Below are 14100 nucleotides of genomic sequence, written 5' to 3'. Positions count from 1 at the left end.
CAAGCAAAACATGCTCTAAGTCTAAACATGAAAGTTGTTTATAATGTCATTTAGAGTAATGTTTCTCTTGTAATCATTTTCATATGGTGAAAATTGTAGGAGACAGGGTCTAGGGAGACCCAGTTTTGATTAGATGAATCCATCTGGCCAATCACCATCAACCAACTTGCTAATTTCCAATTCTCTTGACTTTCTTGGCTCATGGTATATCATATATGCATAATATTCTGAAATTTGAAGTGTCCATTAATAAATAGGATCAATTGGTGAGATAGCTTATTGGAGAAGTTACTCAAGATACCTAGTCAAACTAGGGTTTCCAAGGCACATCACCCTCAAACTCTTGAAGCAAACTTGATTAATATAACATGTAGAGATCATTGGGACTCATATATGATGTTAATAAACATTCTTGAATCAATTCTTGATTGTTCTCTTTGTTCATGAGGGTCTCAAACCCTAGATGTGATCTTGATGAATCAATGAGATCATGCCCTACCTACAAAAGAGTTAGGCAAATGCAAAGACATATTTTTGGTATTTTGGTTAGTGAAATGATAAAATACAAGTATGATATAACCACAAAGTACTTGGTGATCTCTCCCAAAACAAACCCAATGAAAAGGGGTAAGGAGGATGCAAAGGTTTGATCCCAATGCTAATGCTTATGATGGAATTGCATTAGGGATCCTAGGGTCAAAATTGGGGTCTTACACATGGTAAGCATAACTCAACCTCAACTTAGTTCCCAAGGCTTCTTACAAACTCTCCCAAAACATTGACGTGAACCTTGGATCTCTATCTGAAACAATGCTCGAAGGAATACCATGCAGCTTCACAATCTCACTAATGTAGATCTCTGCTAGCTTCTGCAACGGGTAACTGATCTTTATCGGAACAAAATGAGCTGACTTAGTCAGTATATCCATAATAATTCAGATCAAATCACTTCCTTTTGCGGTCCTTGGAAAACCCACCACAAAATACATAGAGATACTATCCCACTTCCACTCAGGAATACTCAAAGGTTTCATCAATCCAAACGACTTCTGATGCTCCATATTCAAATTATGACAAGTCAAACAAGAATACACAAACTCAACAACATCCTTATTCATACTTGGCCACCAAAACATCTTTTAATTGCTCAATCAAATCTATTTCCCTAACCATAAGCCCGACATACACAAAGACTTCATACTCAACGCATTGGCTACCACATTAGCTTTACCGGGATGGTAACTCAATTCAAAGGCGCAATCCTTCAAAAATTCTAGTTACCTTATTTGCCTCATATTCAGCTCCTTCTGATAAAACTGATACTTCAGACTCTTATGATTGCTGAAAAGTTCAAACTTCAAACCATACGGATAATGCATTCAAACTTTAAACACAAAGACTATTGGAGTCAACTCCAAATCATGGGTAGGATAATTCCTCTCATGAGTCTTGAGTTGTCTAGAAGCATACGTTATAACTTGACCCTTTTTTCATAATCACACCACCTAAACCCATCTTAGATGCATCACAATACACAATAAAAAATTCACTCTCATTTGGTAATATCAAAATTGGTGCCAACGTCAACCTCTTATTCAACTCTTGGAAACTTCCTTCACACTGAACATCCCACACAAAAACTTGACCTTTCCGGGTCAATCGAGTCAAAGGCAAGGCCAACTTCTAAAAGTCTTCTATAAAACTTTATAGTAACTAGCCAAATCCAAAAAAATTCTTATCTCCGTAACCGACTTAGGAGTCTCCCACTACAACACTGCGTCTACCTTTGACGGATCAACTACTATTCCACCACTAGATTGTGATCCAAGTAAGGGGTTTATCAATAGTTGTAAATTAATTTAAGCCTTAGTTGCATATCACTAATTTTAGCCATTGAATTGATTGTTATGAATGGTTAGGATTGAATGGAAATTTGATTGAAAATGGAAGTTAGAGTTTGTGTTTGTTTGGTAGGATTTGTGTTAGTTTGGTAGTTATGGTAGTTAAGGGTTAATTGTGCAATTGAATGATTGTGGATGCATAGGTATTTAGAGACAAATGGTGCTTGGTTTTTTCAAAAGTACCCATTTGGAATGTAAGGCAAATCGTCATTAGTAATTATGCATGAAACTTGGAATTTTTGAATACTTTTGCCTTTGATTTTTGTGCCACTTTTGACTTGAATTTTTGGTGAATTATATCATGACATTAAGTGATTTTGAGAAGTGATTTAATGTTGAAAATAAGCACTTTTGAATGGTGTAAACTTAGGTATCAAAACTCTTATTTTTTTGACATGAATCAAGGTTGGAAAGTGTTGAAAAAACAAGTGTTGAAATCACTACATAATGCATAATGTTTCTAAGGTTCCTTGAGTTCTTCATGAATTTTTTATTGCTTTTTGATGACTTACAATTATGATTCATAGAGATTAACTTGATCCCAATCTTCTTTGTAGCAAAGTGAGCATTATAGTGGAAGAATGAACTTGAAGCAACAATAGAAAGTGAAGAACAAGCCATGGAAGTGAAGCTTGATGGAAGATAGAATTTGTTAGAAATTAGAATTTGACATAATCACGACATAAATCATTTTTGATGAATAATGATGGATTTTCATCCAATGCTTGTCGAATAGGTATAGGAAAATTCAGGAGTAAAAATTAACTCAATAGTCAACAGTTGGGAACTAGGGAGAGAACTAAGTACAAGACGAGAACTGGGGAGAAAGATCAATTTTCCAGATGGGAACTGGTCTTGGATTAACTATCAGACATGAACTGAATTTTTTTCTTCAGATTTCCAGACGGGAACTGGACCTTTTAATGGTTTTTCAGACAGGAGTTGGGTTTCAGATTAACTGTCAGACAAGAATTGACTACCAGACGAGAACTGAATTTTTTCTTCGAATTGCTAGACGGGAATTAGACATTGAAATGGTTTATCAGATGGAATTGAGCTTTGAAATGATTCACCAGACAAGAATTGGGCTTTAAAATGATTATTCAGACAAGAATTGGGCTTTGAAATGATTTTCCAGACGAGAATTGGGATTTGAAATAATTTTCTAGACGAAAACTGAGTTTTAAAATGATTTGCTGGATAAGAAATGTGATTTGAAATGATTTGCCATATGAGAATTGGGCTTTGAAATGGTGTGAATCGCAGTTGAACTTTGGTAGGCTGCCAACCGAAGTTGAACTTTGATAGGGTGCCAACCGAAGTTGGACTTTTACGAGGTGCCAACCGAAGTTGGGCTTTTACGGGGTGCCAACCAAAGTTGGACTTTGAAAGGGTGCCAACCGAAGTTGGACTTTTACGGGGTGCCAACCGAAGTTGGACTTTGACAAGGTGCCAACCAAAGTTGGGCTTTTACGGGGTGCCAATCAAAGTTGGACTTTGCTTGAAGGTAAGGTTTCATGGGATATTCGCTGGGAATATCAGATGAGAATTTGTGTGGTAATATTTTCTTTGGAGGTACATTATTTTCTTAATCGGGGATTGATTTGGGTCTTCCGTACAAGGTACCAAGTCTGACCTACATTATTTTGAATTTGTATGGCGTAATGATCCATCTTGGTGTATATGCTACGGGATTTTTGAAGATATGTAATGCTATGTGATGATGGTTATTATATTTAGAACGCCAACATAGTCAACATAGTTGGGCTTTGTGGTATGTATGGGCTATGCAAGGCCGAATGCTTTTTATGAAAAGGGATGAAGGTTGAGAATTTAAAATACCAATGACCATTGGATTTATTAATCAAAATCAGGGTTCTGAGTTACCAGCAAAGCGAGTTTTTAAGTATGTCAATGATGATTGAATTTTACAGGGTGTCAATTGAGCTTGGACTTTGATTTTTCTTGGAGTTGCCAATAAAGGTCTGGTTTTGGCTTTTCTTGTTTGTTTTACAAGACTTCATGTTATGCCAGATGAATGATATGCATGAGAAAAGTGACATGAATAATGCATGGTGATGATTTGTGTAATGGTTTTGAAGGTTCAACAAGTGCCCCTGAGGTGGGTTATGTATGGTTGAGACTGAGAAGTGTCTTGCTTGGCTACAAGACTTCTTGTTGAAAAGTTATGAGGTGTGTTTAGCATTACTTTCCGACATTCGTATTGAATTTAGTGGTTGCTTATGCACGAAAAAACTTGCTTAAGAAGCTTTGAAGGTATGAAGAAGAAATTCCCCTCTATAGACAATTTTTCCCCAGTTTGTAGATTCTTTGAAGGAATTTTCCTCGAAAGGAAATCTGGGACATTTGTACCATAATGACTTGAGATGGTATGCCTCAGTACTTTGGACCTTAGAGCAGTGCCCCTGATTAAATGATTCTTTGAGAGATTTGTTGAAATTCGACGTGATTGCCCTAGATTTATTGAATCTTGAAGTGGCTTTCCCTTTTGCTCAACAGAGTTATAAGACATTTTGGCCCTTGGTGTGATCATACTTCTCTTTGTGGAAACTTTCATGACGCCAAACGCTTATCCGCGAATAAAATTGTTCATTTTGAAGATGATGATTCTAATGTTATGCTTATATTAGTTTTGATATGCAAGTATTTTTATTGAAATGATGTTGCGACGTTTAGTGAACGAATCACTGGTTAGAATGCAACATTGATTTTTTATATGAAAGATGATACGATACCAACACAAATGATAAGCAAATCTTTATGAGTCAGTTTTAATGCGATCTTGTTGTAGTATGCTTTCGAAATAAATCCTGCTTAAATTAAGTCTTTTGAGGGTTGTAACGTGGTCTGGTTCACGGTTTCCGAATAAAAGGATTTATGGCTCAAAATTTATTTTAGCCTACCAATTATCGTTGATGTTCTCTAGTCCTACATTCAGTTAGGTCAACAAAAACGTTCATTTTTCAAAACGATTTTGAATAGTATACGTGATTATAAAGGAACCAATTTTTGGAGTAATAGTAACCCACTTTTTTGTAGTCACACGAATTTGTTCTATGATATTCTTTTACTTTTTTTTTATTATTTTTGTTTTCTCTAATTTTTGCAGGGACTGATTTTCGAGTTTGCAGTCCACCGGGATGCCCTATTTTTTCCCTAAGTCACTTATTTTCAAGTTTTTGACTTAGTGGACTTTCTCTCTCTTTTTATTTATTCTTTTAATTTCTCATTTTTTTTGTTGGAATAAATCTTGTGACATTTGTTCATTCGATTTGTTGAAGAATTGTGACTGGCTCGTTCCTTTTTATTGATGAGAGACAACCGTTGTGGATTTGTAATTTTTGATCTTGCATGAGGGATAAGATCTAATTAATCCTCAAGGGGATACTCCTCTTTTTCCTTTTTGAAATTTGAAAACATGTTCTCATCAATTTAGTATACTAATTTGAATAATTGAATGTTATTTTACTAAAACAAAATAAAAACTCTAAGTTATTAATAAATGATGGAAAGCCAAAATTATATATTTTCTTAAATGTATATATAATCACCGAATTCATACTGGCCAGTCTTTCCAAAACATGAAGAGACCCAACAAAAATCTTATATCAAAAACTCAATCAAGTGACCAATCTAAATATTCAAGACAATAATCTATTCTTAATTTCCAACCGGCCTTATAATCTTTGGACACATATGGTCGTTTTTATTCACAATTGGACCAAACATGCCTCACAAGTTACACACACCTCTTACCTTAATTTCACCATTCCTTAAATATTTATAAACAGTCTCATTTATCCTAAGAAATTAAAAATGGATGATCACAACAAAAAAACTATGGAACCAAAACCTAACCTAGAGGAACTATACCAAGGAATCCCAGATGAGTCTGTTAATCTTACCTTTCAAGACTTGCCAAATGTTAAGAAAAAGACCACAGTTTCTCAAGGTATACAATCCCCTTCTCTTTCACCTATGAATATGTCACCTACTCATGACTTCAAGAAAGGCTTCAAGGTTTATTCCAATGACAACTATAATCATCATCATGATTTGGGTCATAGAGGTGTTGTTGCTCCTCAAAGTACTCCAAGTAAGGTAAGTGAGTATAACTTGGGCTACGATACCATGAGTGGTGAGTCGAGTTCGACTTCGGGAAAAGGCGGTGTTGGTCGACGAAGACGACAAGGGATTCCTCACTCTAAGATTTGCACCGTTTGCAGTAACTATGTTTATTTTTTCAGGACAAGATGTTTGGTATGTTTTTGAAATGTTACTATCATTAATACCTATACTTATAAATGAGAGATACTATGTTTTTGTAATTTAACCATTTTTTCTTCTAATATTACCTTTTATTAAACTATTTTATTTTATGTTTTGTCATTCTTTATTCAATCAAATAGTTATATTTTCTACAATCTTTAATTTATTTAACATTGTTTGTGGACAATGAAGGTATGTGGCAGGGTTTATTGCAAGCAGTGTGTGGAAATAGGTATGGGAGATTTAAGAGAAGGGAGAAAGTGTGTAAATTGCCTTGGACTGAGATTCAGCCAAAGGTAACAATTTTCTAAGTTTTTTAATATACAGAAGAATTTTAATATACAGAAGAAGTATTAATAATCATTAGAAATCCACACACATATTTGAGAGTTGGAGATCGAATTCTGATACTGACGCAGTAATAATTATTAGAAATACACACACAACTATGAGAGTCAGGCTTCGAATCTTGGTGTTAGCCTTAGTAATAATTACTGAAAATTCACAAACACAATTATGAGTGTCAATGTTCGAACCTTGATACTCCTATATTAATAATCACTAGAAATTCACCCACATAACTTTGAAAGTCAGGGTTCGAACCTCGAACCTTGATACTGTTGTGGTAATAATCACTAAAAATTCATACACACAATTATGAGAGTCAAGGTTCGAACCTTGAAACTCCTGTATGAATAATCACTAGAAATTCACACATATAACTTTGAGAGTTAGGATGCGAATCTTGATACTGCCGTAGTAATAATCACTAGAAATTCACACACACAATTATGAGAGTCAGGGTTCGAACAATGGTGCTGACATAGTAATAATCATTAGAAATTCACACACATAATTATGAGAGTCAAGATTCCAACCGTGGTGCTGACGTAGTAATAATCATTAGAAATTCACACACATAATTATGAGAGTCGAGGTTCCAACCATGATGCTGACGTAGTCATAATCCTTAGAAATTCACACACTTAATTATGAGAGTTAGGGTTCGAACCATAGTGCTGCCGTACTTATAATCACTAGAACTCACACATAAACTGCGAGAGTCAGGATTTCAAAACCCTGATTGATGTTGGAATTGAAGCTAACAAATTTCAATTTAAATGTCACTTTAATAAAGAAAATTTAAGGTTCTTTCCATAACCTTAAACTAACAAAATAGATGAATGGTTATTGGAACATAATTTGTTGACATAGGTACATAGAAAGAGCAGGGTTACTAGGATGTTTGAATTGGAGGTATCCAAGTACATTAAAGCAGACAGAACTCAAATGGGCTGAGAAAGGATCAAGGAAGAATGGTGACAAAGGCTATGGTCATCATCAATCAAGACCAACAACACCTACAACTCCAACAAGTCCTTTCTCTATTGCTAGCAGTGAAGCCTCCTATGCCATGTCTGCAACTTATTCTCCTTTCACTCCTCATCATCACCACCACCCTCTTTGAATACAAGAAGAATCAATTTAGCTTTAAAAATAGTTTTTTCAACTGTGTTTTCTTTTTATATTTGATCTTATGCTGTTTTATTTTATCAACTAGTTGATATAACTTATATTAAAAGTTCTATCATTTCTTTCTTCTTATCTGTCACTTTCTTCAATGTGTCGTTTACTTGCATCAAAATAATCAATTTATAAACGACAAATAGAAGTTTGGACAAATTGTATAGATCAAGGCATTAGATTATTCAATAAGGAAAATTTAAATATTAAAAGCCATCTAAGTTTGCCGGCCAATTCCTTAACCCAATAAATATCATCTAATAAAAAAGACAATGATATTTGAAACTACTTATGTCAAAAAAATCATATTTTTGATTAAATTGAGTATCTGTTGCATGTTTCTGCAGAGATTAATCGTTCGAGTCGAGTCTTTCAAGACGTTTTAACTCTGCTGCGTATTTAGGACTAAATTCGAACCCAAATTCACTTGTATAAACATTTATCATCTTACATAAGATTCCCTGCGTTAATAACTCTATACATATTCACGTGGTAAGTGATCTCTTCCGATAGTTTGAGATTGAACGACTCAGATTAAATTAACGTCAAACAATTTCAAGTGTTGATTTGAAATCAAACGGTTAAAATCGAAAACTACGGCGATGTGTCCTTCTAAAAGAATAAAATTATTCATTTGATTATTGGTACCAAAGATGAAATATATCCTCTTCTTTATTCCGATGTCTCTTACATAAAGTAATAAAGAAAACATATATGGTCTCTATCTCCTATGTTTGGCACAACACTAAATGATCTCAACTCTCTCATCTAATTTCTAAATGGTTAACGATATTCCTTTCATTGGTTTATGTATACTAACTTTGAGTTTAGCTTTTGTTTTGAGAAAACTCCTCTCAAAAAGTCAAACAAAAAATGTTCCAAAAGGGTCTCTTGGATATCCAATTATTGGAGAGACACTTGAGTTTCTTAGAGCACAGAGGCAAGACAAGGGCTATGAGTGGATACAAGAAAGAGTATCTAAGTATGGTTCTGTCTTTAAAACCTCCTTAATGGGTTCTCCAACAGTGTTTATTATTGGACAACAAGGAAACAAGTTTGTTCTTGGTTCCTCGGATGATGTTATTTCTGCTAAGAAACCTACAACTCTTCAAAAGATACTTGGAAAGCAAAGCATAGCTGAACTTGTAGGAACAAGGTACATATTCTTAAATTATTACTTATGATCTTGTAATCCAGCCAAAAAAATCGATTAATCTCGGAGATCAGTCAATTTTTTTTTAAAGTTGTTGATTTATAAATATCATAAATTTGTTTAGATATATATACACCGATACCATATTCCGTCACCACCATATTTTTAAAATAAAGAATTTGGAGAGAAAGAATCTATAGAACTTTGGAAGCATGAGTGAAAACTCACAAATGGAATTATATTGTTAAAACATGTTGAAATGGGAATACAAGATGTATTAGAAGGTTAACTAACTAATTAGTTCTCAACAAATTGAAACTATAACTAACTAATTATTCCCTATTTATCCATATACTTATATGTAACAAATAGTCTACACAAATCACAAGAACGGCCATATCTCGTTTTGGACAGGGACACAGACACACCTTTTTTTTTTTTTTCAGAGGTGTCGGTGTTATGTGATTTGAGCTTTTTGTTTATTTTTTCATGCAGGCACAGGTTGGTCAAAGGTGAAATGCTGAAATTCTTGAAACCTGAATGCCTTCAGAACTATGTGAAAAAGATGGATGAATTAGTAAACACAACACTACTAAAAGAATTGAAAGAGAACAAAACAATAGAAGTTGTGAGGTTGATGAAAAAACTGGCTTATGACATGACATCCAATATCTTATTTGACATAGATCAACCCACAAGAGAGATTCTATTTGCTGATTTTATCACGTCATTTAAAGCAATTCACTCTCTCCCAATAAATCTCCCTGGCACATCATTTTGGAGAGGCCAAAAAGCTAGGGCAAGAATTGTGGAAAAGATACTTCCTATTATGAACAAAAGAAGAGAAGAATTATCAAAAGGAGTTCTAAATTCTACCAATGATATGCTTTCATGTCTTCTTGCAATAAGAGATGAAAATGATGAGCCTTTAGACGATGACGTAATTACCGACAATTTTGTTTTTATATTTGTTGCAAGCCATGACACGTCTGCTACTCTTATGACATTGATGATATGGAAGTTATCTAGAGATCAAGAGGTTTATAACAAAGTTTTAGAAGGTAGGACTAGTTTTGTTTTTAGGTTATTCTATTTGTGTGATATTCTATGTGGTTTGAAAGTTTTGGTGAATTTTTTATGTAGAACAAATGGAGATTTTAAAGCAAAGGAAAGGAAATGAAGAGAGATTAACATGGGGAGAGATACAAAAGATGAAATACACATGGAGAGTTGCTCAGGAATTGATGAGGATGATCCCTCCATTGTTTGGTGGGTTTAGGAAAGCACTTAAAGATACTAGTTACCAAGGATATGACATACCAAAAGGGTGGCAGGTAGGTCATGTTTTTTCATGGGTTTTAAATAGCATTTGTGATTTTTTATATTGTGAACATTTGCATTCCAATGCATAGATCCGCAATCTCATTTGTGTTTCCGATTTTATTAAAGGGAAATTGGCTGATTTTTTTTGTTTGAGCAGAGTAGAGTTCTATACAGACTGATCCAACAGAAAAATTGTTAACACCTTTGGCTGATTAGGTTATCGAACAATATATGATTAAATATTGGTTTGCATTGTTATTCTTACGATTTTTGTATATGACTTTAATGTTAAATTGGTTTTATGTTTAGGTATATTGGGCGTCATGTGGAACACATATGAACAAAGATATATTCGAGAATCCACACAAGTTTGATCCATCTCGTTTTGAAAATCAAACCAAGTCAATCCCACCCTTTTCTTACCTTCCATTTGGCGCAGGGTCACATAATTGCATAGGAAACGAGTTTGCTAGGGTTAAGACATTAACAACCATTCACAATTTTGTGAAGTTGTACGAATGGTCTCAATTGAATCCAAAGGAAACTATTACTCGTCAACCAATGCCATATCCATCTTTGGGTCTCCCAATTGAGATCAAACCAAGATGTAATATGTCTTAAATTTTATTCTCATGTCCTATGTGTTTGGAGTTGTTTCTTGTCGTGTAATATGTAATTATAACTAATTTTTTATTAGCAAACTTTGTGATTGAAAAATGTTATTTATAAAATGAGATAGAGGGACTAATGTGTTCCGACATTAAAGTCCATGGAGTCAATCAAGCACCTAATTGGATGGAAGAACCAATTATCCATAACCAGGGAAAAAACAGATCTTACGCTCAAGAAGTTATCAATGAAGGGATTAAGGAGTTTAAACACGATCAACAACAATGCAAGAAGATTAAGCAATCAATGGCCATCTCCAGACCGATGAAACTTCGTTTTGTCATCTTTCCTTAAATATTGAAGAGGAAGAGTTTAAAAAAAATTAAGAGAGCATACGCCAGGGTGGTTTACCTGGAATGACTTATAATCTTCAAAAATGAATTCCATATGCGTGGCTTCTTTTCATTAAAGATTACTCCATTGGGAGCGAATCTCTGCTAGCTTGAAGAATAAGAAGAGGGAAACATTCACACTTTAATAACTGATGCTCGATCTTGGCTTGAATAATGGTTTGAAGAGATTAGGCCTTTGAGCCATATGATGGTGACATTAAGAGAGTACTTTGACTGAGAATTCATGTGGTCTTCCCGCATGCATGAGATGTTGGATTTGGCTCCCTTCCTATGTGGAGAAAGATACAAATTTGATTAGCCCATTTATTTCACGTATTTAAATTGAGAGAGAAAATTTAGGATTGAGAGAGAGATAAACAGAAAATAAGGATTCAAAATAGAGAAAAGAGGGAGAAATTCATTCCCGTTTTTCTGCAACCAGACTCACTAAATCAACGATCCCCGATTCGTTAACCATCGGATCGAACTCAAATTTGGAGGGCGGGTTCGTAACACATATATCTAGCATTTTCTCGTTCATAATTTCTAAACAACGTCTGAGGTGAGTTATCTGCTTCACACCGAAGCTGCAGATTTGCAAAAAATTTCCATCTTTTTTATTCTTATTTGTAAACTAGTTTGCTTTGTGATTCACGGTTTTTAGAACTAGTTTGTAAATCACTTTAAGACTCTTGTGTATCCTTAATGATTATAGTGGAGTTATTTCTTTGGTCTGGAGAACTCGTAGTTTTTACTCTCATATTGAGGGGTTTTCCACGTTAAAAATATCGATGTTCTTTTGTGTCTTTATTTGTTCGATTTATCGTCGTATATTGTTGTTGATCCTCAAGATTCCTATAAGTCTGGGGAATTTTATATCCGTTGGGTATTGGTCTATAATGTGTCTTAATTTCTCATCAAAGTGGCATCAGAACTCTTGATTAAGGGCTATTTTACTTGTTTGAATGATGAAGTCAAATACAAAAATGATGATGATATTATTTAATGGTTCTAATTACCATTTATGGAAGGGCAAGATGAAAGACTTATTATTTGTAAAGAAATTGTATTTACCAGTTTTTAGTTCTACAAAGTTGAATTTTGTGTCTGATAAAGAATATGAGTTTGAACATCAACAGGCATGTGGTTTTATTCGACAATATGTATAAGATAATGTTTATAATCATATTGCTAATGAGACACATGCAAAAAAAATTTGGGAGAAGATAGAGTCCTTGTATGACTCTAAATCAGAGAATAATATATTATTCTTGTTGAATAGCTTCATAAGCTTGAAGTATAAGGATGGGGCTTCTATTTCAGATCACTTGAGTGAATTTCAAGGGCTCATTGACCAGATGTCAGGAGTGAGTATCAAATTTGATGGTGAACTTTTTGGACTATTTCTATTGCAATCTTTACATGAGTCTTGGGAGTCGTTTTGGATTCCTATTACAAGTTCTGCTCCAAGAGGTGTTGTTTCTTTATAAACGGCTAAGGGTGGTATTCTTAATGAGAAGGTGAGAAGGAAGGCACATGGTTCTTCATCTAAAATCGAGGTACTTGTCACTGAAAATAGAAGGAGGAGTCATAAAAAGGAACCGAAGAGTGGTAGAGAGAATAGCATAAGCAAGTCCAAGCCGTGATACAAGAATTTGGAGTGTCCTTATTGTCATAAAACAGGACACATGCGTAAGTATTGCTATAAGTGGAAAAGATATAACTAAGGAAAGAAGGATAAGTCTAAATAAAGAGACCATGAAGATCATGATGATGATTGTGTTACTACTGCTACTAGTGATGATCTTGTTATTCTCCATAATCATGAGTCTGTTAATCTTGTATCAGATGGGAGCATGTGGATAGTTGACAGTGGTGTTACATTGCATGTTACACCAATGAAGGATTTCTTCACATCTTATATTTTTGGTGATTTTGGAGTGTTGAAGATGGGTGATAATGGTGTATCTAAGGTAATTAGCGTTGATGATGTTTGTTTGAAAACCAATATGGGAATGCAATTGTTGCTTAGAGGTGTCAAACATGCTCCAGATGTCTGCTTTAATTTGATCTCTGTGCATATGCTAGATGGTTGTGGTTATGATAATCACTTTGGTTCTGAAAAGTGAAAACTCAACAAATGTAACTTGGTTGTGGCTAGAGGGGAAAAGCTTTCTACATGTATTGGAAAAAAGCATTGGTTATTGGGGACAGTGTGTGAATGCTATCGACATAGAAGCATCTTTCTGACACCAGAGGCTTAGTCATATTAATGAAAAGGGGCTGGATATTTTGTCCAAAAAGGATGTTCTTCCTATATTAAAGAATGTGGATTGGAGAAGTGTTATTATTATATGGATGGTAAACAGACTAGAGTATCTTTCAATAGATATCCTCCCTCAAGAAAGTCAAAGTTACTTCAAGTGGTACATTCTGATGTTTGTGGTCCATTAAAGGTAAAATCTTTTAGCGGTGAACTTTATTTTGTTATATTTGTAATGAAACCTTTTTTACCTATTTAAGGTATGTTTGCATGATCCTAATTACGTGGCGCTGAACTCTATGAGAACTTACAAGGTCTTCCCTCAAAGTCTATTAGATGTCTTTGGGCTGTTCCTGACGAAAGGTCGGTTCCCCTTCCCCCTCGAAGGCAAAAACTCTATTCGAGGTCGGCCTGTGGCCAACCCACTATGGCCTCTAGAGTGGCTAGTTTCCAGAGGAAGGTGGACGGTTATTTCCAATGTTTTATGCTATGAGGAATTGATTGATGTAGCCACCGTACATGGCATTTGCTGTAACACTCTACTTCGGGACTTGAAAAATAATCAAATAAAACTTAAGTCTATCAAGTATTATCATACAAATAACTCATATTTTGAACCACATAGTTAAAAATTAAACCATTTTA

General features: G+C 34.5%; 2 protein-coding genes across 2 annotated transcripts; both read left to right on the top strand.

Annotated features, from left to right (window-relative positions):
* The first annotated feature begins 5614 nt into the window (after positions 1–5614).
* LOC127078333 (uncharacterized) lies at positions 5615–7659 on the top strand. Its single transcript, XM_051018781.1, has 3 exons — positions 5615–6182; positions 6384–6487; positions 7407–7659. Exons 1-3 carry the CDS (start codon positions 5739–5741, stop codon positions 7657–7659), a joined length of 801 nt encoding a protein of 266 aa, XP_050874738.1. The 5' UTR covers positions 5615–5738.
* A 730-nt stretch (positions 7660–8389) lies between these two features.
* Positions 8390–10956, top strand: LOC127078332 (taxadiene 5-alpha hydroxylase). Its single transcript, XM_051018780.1, has 4 exons — positions 8390–8871; positions 9364–9929; positions 10012–10202; positions 10501–10956. Exons 1-4 carry the CDS (start codon positions 8495–8497, stop codon positions 10810–10812), a joined length of 1446 nt encoding a protein of 481 aa, XP_050874737.1. The 5' UTR covers positions 8390–8494; the 3' UTR covers positions 10813–10956.
* Positions 10957–14100: the final 3144 nt, after the last annotated feature.

Source organism: Lathyrus oleraceus, chromosome 5, assembly GCF_024323335.1.
Source record: "Lathyrus oleraceus cultivar Zhongwan6 chromosome 5, CAAS_Psat_ZW6_1.0, whole genome shotgun sequence".
Taxonomy (NCBI): domain Eukaryota; kingdom Viridiplantae; phylum Streptophyta; class Magnoliopsida; order Fabales; family Fabaceae; genus Lathyrus; species Lathyrus oleraceus.
The sequence above is the reverse complement of the archived record's forward strand: the minus strand, read 5'-3'. Positions and strand labels throughout refer to the sequence as shown.

What these genes read in the sequence shown, in the direction of transcription:
- LOC127078333 (XM_051018781.1), top strand. Translation starts at nt 5,739, where the DNA reads ATGGATGATCACAACAAAAAAACTATGGAACCAAAACCTAACCTAGAG. An exon ending in TTTTCAGGACAAGATGTTTG is followed by an intron (nt 6,183 to 6,383) that starts GTATGTTTTTGA and finishes TGGACAATGAAG; the next exon opens with GTATGTGGCAGGGTTTATTG. An exon ending in GGACTGAGATTCAGCCAAAG is followed by an intron (nt 6,488 to 7,406) that starts GTAACAATTTTC and finishes TTGTTGACATAG; the next exon opens with GTACATAGAAAGAGCAGGGT.
- LOC127078332 (XM_051018780.1), top strand. Translation starts at nt 8,495, where the DNA reads ATGGTTAACGATATTCCTTTCATTGGTTTATGTATACTAACTTTGAGT. An exon ending in TTATAACAAAGTTTTAGAAG is followed by an intron (nt 9,930 to 10,011) that starts GTAGGACTAGTT and finishes TTTTTTATGTAG; the next exon opens with AACAAATGGAGATTTTAAAG. An exon ending in ACATACCAAAAGGGTGGCAG is followed by an intron (nt 10,203 to 10,500) that starts GTAGGTCATGTT and finishes TTTTATGTTTAG; the next exon opens with GTATATTGGGCGTCATGTGG.